Source organism: Lupinus angustifolius, chromosome LG07 (genome assembly GCF_001865875.1).
Source record: "Lupinus angustifolius cultivar Tanjil chromosome LG07, LupAngTanjil_v1.0, whole genome shotgun sequence".
NCBI classification, from domain to species: Eukaryota; Viridiplantae; Streptophyta; class Magnoliopsida; order Fabales; family Fabaceae; genus Lupinus; species Lupinus angustifolius.
The window spans coordinates 16171917-16178663 of NC_032015.1; the positions used below are offsets into that span (position 1 = coordinate 16171917).

Sequence of the window (6747 nt, forward strand, 5' to 3'; positions counted from 1 at the left end):
TTGATGATTGATCAAGGACCCTTGAAAATCATTCAAGTGATCTGAAATAGAAGCTCCCTCCTTGGACCTCAAATTCATCAAGGAATTCAACAAGTATAATTTATTATTCTTTGATTTAGAAGCATACAAGGATTCAATTTTTTTCCATAAATATTTTGTATTTTCCTCATTAGCAATATGATTGTACACATTATCTTCTACATATTGCCGAATGAAACCATAAACTTGTTGATGTTGAAAACTTCAATCCTCATCAGACTTGGACTTTGGCTTCTCAGTATCAAACACATGAATATGCAAATTCTTCACAAATAATAAATCTTTCATTTTTCCTTTCCACAAGTGATAGTTAGTGTCATTCAAACATATCATTCTATGTGTATTTGCCTCCATCATTAAAGGAAGTCAAATAACCTTAAACCCCAAAGAGCTCTGATGCCACTCTGATGGAAAATTCAACACAATAACAATGTAAACTCTAACAGAGCATATGCAACATATAATTAGGTATTCCAAGTGTGAATGAAGAAGTCTCATATTGGGCAAGAATGGATGAGTTAAAGAGCATATAAGTGGATGGACTCATAGACCTAATTAATACCTGAGCACAAGCCAATCAATCAAGCTCCACTATAATCAAAATAGGAATACAAGAGTGTCTCTAAAATACAGCACAAAACGTGCTCAACGATATGGCATACAACAGAGCAACAAACTTGAAAATGAGAACAAGAAAAACTAGAAAAACAGCTGCTATAACAGCTCGTTTTCTACCACCTCGGACGTCGTCTCACCGATCCAACCGTTCAGAATGAAGTACTATACGATGTGAACCTGCTGTCCAAATTTCAGCCCGATCCAACTGTGAACAAAGACGTAGTCGCGAGTTTCCCACGACTGCTTGGAGTTCCTGCCGGTTGAGTTTTCTTATCTTCTCTCACAGTTTTCAATTGCCTCTTTTTGCATAAATTACCTTGACTCCCTTGCCACATCTAACCCATATCTATTAGATTAAGTCGGACAAGTGGGATTTACCCAACTGGGTCTTTCTCCACATAGGAAGGGAGCCCAAACCCAACAGGTAGGTGGGATTTGCAAGGTGGCATGGTAGTGCATTGTCAGCAGCATGTCAGGTGGGAAGTGGTCCTGGATCCGACCTATAATGTCCGGTCATGAAGGGGCTGGCTTCCGGACAAACTCCTTGATCGGTCATACTCGACTTTGCTTGATCGGGTATGCGACTACCTTTGAATAGTTAGGTCGCCCGAATAACCGGGATGGAACACGTTATAATATGTGTGAGCTTATAACTAAACATATAATTCAACCCATCAAGTTTGAACAAGATGTTTTAACTTCTTTTTCTTGATTTATAAGTGTTTTTCATAAGCTAACCTTGTGACCTAGACAACTTAGTAATAATATTATTTATATTCCTGGATACAACATACAGAAACATATGAAGAACAACAAAATTTAAAATATGTCTAACATTTCATGTTTTGCCAAATATCACTCCAATTGGCAGCGACTTCTGACAGAGTCTTTATAGATGAACCACTTTCACTTATTGCATTATCAGCAGCATTCTTCAATTGTTCCATTCTTTTGCCAATTATTTTCCCCTCTTCACCTTCCATCAATCCTCTAACAACCTTAGCAATCTCTTCTCTTTCCACCAACCCATCCTTGTTAGCTTTTGGTCTCAATGCCACTTTTAGACCTCTACTTATCATAGCTGCATTCATGCTTTGCTCAGCAAACAGTGGCCATGCAATTATTGGCACTCCTTGAACAACACTTTCTAGCACTGAATTCCAACCACAGTGACTTAAGAACCCACCAGTTGAAGTGTGAGCAAGTACTTGAACCTGTGGGACCCAAGAAGGAACAACTAAACCTCTCTCCTTTGTTCTCTCCAAGAACCCATTTGGTAAGAATTTTAAAGGGTCCTCAATTCCATCTTCAAAGTATGCAGCAGTAGCTATATTACTTGGGGCTCTCACAACCCATAAGAAATTTTGACCACTTTGTTCTAACCCTAAGGCTAATTCATTCAATTGGTCTTGAGAAAGTGTTCCACCACTTCCAAATGACACATATAGAACAGATTTGGGTTGTTGTTTATCCAACCATGTTAAATACTCCAACCCATTTTCTTGACCAATTGATCCACTTTGTGTGATGGGTCCAACCGGATAAATCATAGGCTTCCCTCTGATCAGTTCTTGTAAAGCTCTTACAGTATCTGCAAGGATAGATTCAAAAAACAGTAGAGATAATCAATCATGTATGAAGATTTAGATTTTAAATTGCAATCACGATCTCGTAATTGTAGTTATGTTGCGTATTCTGGGAAAGGAAATTCGGTTAATATAGTCACAATAGAAGTCTTGATTATGATCACAAACCCATATTTAAAACATATATTGTTGGGAGATATTGATAAACTTTTGACACAAGAACCTCTTATGGATCTATCGATCATTTTGTTGTTTCAATACTTAGTTGAGTCATCAAATTGTCGGCTCTTATAGGCACTAGTTGTCAGATGTTCATTAATGGCCTAAAGCGTTCTTCTATGTGCTAAGTGAATGAAACATTTAAGTGAATTTGAAACCACATCTTAATCCAAAACTTTAATGTTTTAGGCCATTAATGAAGATCTAGCAATTAGTGCTATAAGAGTCGATGATTTGATAAATCAACTTAGTATTGAAGCGACAAAGTGATCAATAAATTCATAAGGGACCTTTGTGTCGAAAATCTATCAATAACTCCCAACAATATAAGTTTTAAATTTGGGTTTCTGATCCTAATCAAGACTTCTATTGTGACTATATTCTCTGCATTTCCCCAAATGTTTGATTCATCCACTTATATGTTTTATAACTCATTCACTTCTTACAAAATACTAGAATTCTTCTTCCCAGTTACAGTACCCAACATATATATATTTCAATTTTAAAATTATCAATTAATAAATTGTACCTGGTTCCAGTTCAAAGAAGGTATTCATCAAGACACCATCAGGAAGATGAAATTTTTTGGCACGTTGGAGGAATTTCATGTAACCTGTGCTGGATCGAAATTGAAATGGGAGAGGGAGATCTTTGATATGAAGAGGCACACAACCAGGAATTTCAAAAGGTTCATTTGGGTCTCTACCCTCAGAAGAAAGTATCTCATCAAGTTTTGATGAATTGATGTAAACTGAAAGCATCAAAGCAGCTTGTGGAAGATATATATAAGAAAAAAGGTTAAGTTCCTTAGCAAGATCAAGTGCATCATGTGCAAAAACATCAACAACCAAAGCTACAACATGGGTTCTTGAACATAAGGACTTTAGTTCTTGTCTTATGTAAGGTAGAGAAATACTCACTGAGAGTTCAATTTGGACAGCAAGGTTAGTATCTTGTTGCACTTCTTCAGTGCTTATAGGGGGGAGAAAAATGGAGTGAATGGTTGGTGGAAGGGTTTGAAGGTAAGATTTTGAGGAAGTAGGTATTGTACCAACTGAAGGGATGATACATGTTACTTGAAAATCTTGATGGAGATTAACAAAGTGCTTAGAGAACTCAAGGATTGGAACTAGATGAGTGAAACCTGCACTTGGAACTACTGCTATGTGAGGCTTTTCCATTGGAACAAATATGTGATCACCTTGGTTTAATTATTTTGCTATTTATGTTTTGCTTGAATGATTTGGAAAACATAAGAGACTTGAATTTTTATATATTATTTTTGAAGTTAGTACGTGCTTTTGAGGTAGAAGGACATCTATCATATAATTTTTTTTTCATCAATCAATTAAACTTCACAAAATAATATTAAAAAACAATTTCAATTTTTATAATTTTTATTTTTAATTAAATATAGATTTTTAATTAATTTGAGATATAAGATATGTGATCCTCATTGAGCAAATGAATGGAATACAGATCATCTGGTACTAATCTATATATCATTCCTTTTCTCACCTACTTAAATCTACAAACATGAATATTGATATAATACTTTTGTAACATAAAATTAAAATTAAAATGAAATATTATTTATTAGCAAACATTGGGGCAGATCCAAGAAGAAAAACAAAAATTAAAATGAGATAGAGATAGAGATAGAGACAAGAAGATTAACAACAAAGTATCTTCATTCCAAGTGAATGTGGTCAATGTTTTTTCGTAGTAGGTAGAGGTTTTAGTTGTTGCTGGTTGGATTTTTTCATTTTGGTCTTGGCTTTCTTCATTTAAGAATCTCCACAGTAGTTGGGAAACGTATACGTAATTGACCCTAGAAATTTTAAGTGCAGCAGCTAATTGGGAATCACATGTCCCATAATTCTTATGTTCTCATCTCTTATATCAATCAAATTTTAAAAAATATTATTAAAATATTAATTTTTATTTTTATAATTTTTCTTTTTAAATTAATAAAGCTTTGTGATTGACTTGATACACCAAGTGAGACAGAGAACATGTCATCCCATCCATATTTGACACCCTTAACCAAATGATATAGACTTCTCCGTATATATCTATTTTTTTTATATTTTTAAGAATAAAAATATAATCTCAACATAAATTAAAGAATAAAATTGTTATTATTATTTTTAATTTTTCTGTATTTTACATAATTTTCCTCTATAATAAGAAAGAGGAGTCTTACTCCAACTAAATAGGTTTGGGTCCAGGTCCAAACTAGCTGATATCTATTTTTGCTTCCTAAATTTATACATAGTAAGATAATTAAAATATGAAGTTAATCATAATGTTATACTAATGATTAAATATTTCTTATTAAATAAATTTATAAATTTTTTAACACTTTTAAATCGTAAGTACGTAAGGACCCGCATATAATAGATTCAATATGTAAATCCACGCGCGTTCGTAGCACCTCAGAGTCTAAAAATGAAACAAAAAGAGGTTAATCCACGTCTGGTTATTGCGACAAGACTTATTTACATCCTAATGAAATTGTTTTACTAATTAATAGTTTAATGTTCTATTTCTTATTTGAACTCAATTAATAGTTTCATGTTCTTTTTATTATTTGAACTAAATTAATAGTTTAATGTTCTTTTTACTATTTGAACTCGATCGGTTGAATGTGTTGTTGGGAGCTATCCACGTAAATGGATGCCAAATTCTCAATCACAAAAGAAAACTCATGCCAATGTTGACTGATATTCCAGAAAGCCACCAAACTTGGCAAATATGCCTGACATATAACCTCATATTTTTTTATGTGACTCATAGTACTGATTGTAAAAAGAAATTATATATAATTAGTATATCATTTATTATTTATTTATATTTCTTTTATCTAATAATTAATAATAATTAAAAAAACGAATAGTAAATAATATAATAACAATATAAAAAACGTTTATCAATGTATATAGTTTTTTCTCATTTTTTTTATATATAGGATGAGAATGTCTTATGTTAGAGATGGAATCGAATAAATCCCAATCCCTTATGAATATATTAGTATGGAAAATGATATCTATCGACAATGTTTTAGCGATATGTACCCTTGGCCAGGAAAATTTATGGAATTAATTTAGTTTGACACTTAAATTATCATTTTCTTATAATTTTCCAAGTTATTATTTCTTTTTTAAGTAAATTGTAGATCTTAGTCACGATCTCAATTTATTTCCCTTTACACAAAAGTTGTTACTGTTGTTTATGAGTTCTAATTTTTTGGGACCAATACTATCATTTCATCCAATGAGTAAAAGAACTAATTCATTTTTTGATGCTTGATTGTTCCTCCAAAAAGTATCATTCTTAGACATTGTTTGATCTTTTAATTATCTTTTGGGAATTTAGCAGAAACATATACTACTTCATCAATTCTTTCTTGATTATGACTTCCATTTGTGGTGAGGAGATCGTGCTTGACAAACTGTATTTTCTGTCTGCTATTTTTTTAAATTTGAAGGGGTTAATAATAATTTTTTTAATAATACTTCATGTCAGTGACAAGTTCCGTATATAAATAAAATACAATATGTAGAAGTTGGCACATGTGATAAAGTTGGCACATGTGATAAAGTTGGCAAAATAAGTAATAAAATATACTAAAATTATGACCAACTGAACAAATAAAATATACTAAAGCAACAAATAAAATAATATACTAAAAAACCTGCGGAGTGTTTCAAAATATCTAAAACCTACCAATTTATTATATTAAGACGAGTAACATCATATTTATCTCATTTTCTTCAAAATATAATTTTTTTGACATGAACCATTTGTTAAAAGAGAAAAAAGATATAGATACTTATAATATAAGATTATTTTATATCATTTTTATATCATCCAGAAATAAATGATATATTAATTTTATATAAATATTTATATTAAAAGTTAATAAAAATCACACGTATTAATAGTGTGATTAATAACTCCAAATAAATAAAATGAAACTTCAGAACCTTCCCACTTTCATAAACTAAGATATATCTTGACCATCGTGTAGAGATGTCCCTCTAGAGACAGAGACAAGAAGATGATGCCACTTTCTCCTAACACCATTTAATTCCTCCTTCATAGCTTTGATCCCTAAGAGAAGTTGTCCTAATAGGATTCAGGATTTCAGACCTATTTCACTAGTTGGCTCTTTATATAAAATTTTGACTAAGATTTTGGCTTCAAGACTCAAGGTGGTTATGGGTTCCTTAATTTGCCCATCTCAATCGGCATTTATTCATGAGAGGAACATTTTGGATGC

General features: G+C 32.0%; 1 protein-coding gene across 1 annotated transcript; it reads right to left on the bottom strand.

Moving 5' to 3' along the window:
- LOC109352480 (hydroquinone glucosyltransferase-like) lies at positions 1452–3688 on the bottom strand. Its single transcript, XM_019594479.1, has 2 exons — positions 2992–3688; positions 1452–2248 (listed from the first exon to the last, which is right to left on the bottom strand). Exons 1-2 carry the CDS (start codon positions 3641–3643, stop codon positions 1488–1490), a joined length of 1413 nt encoding a protein of 470 aa, XP_019450024.1. The 5' UTR covers positions 3644–3688; the 3' UTR covers positions 1452–1487.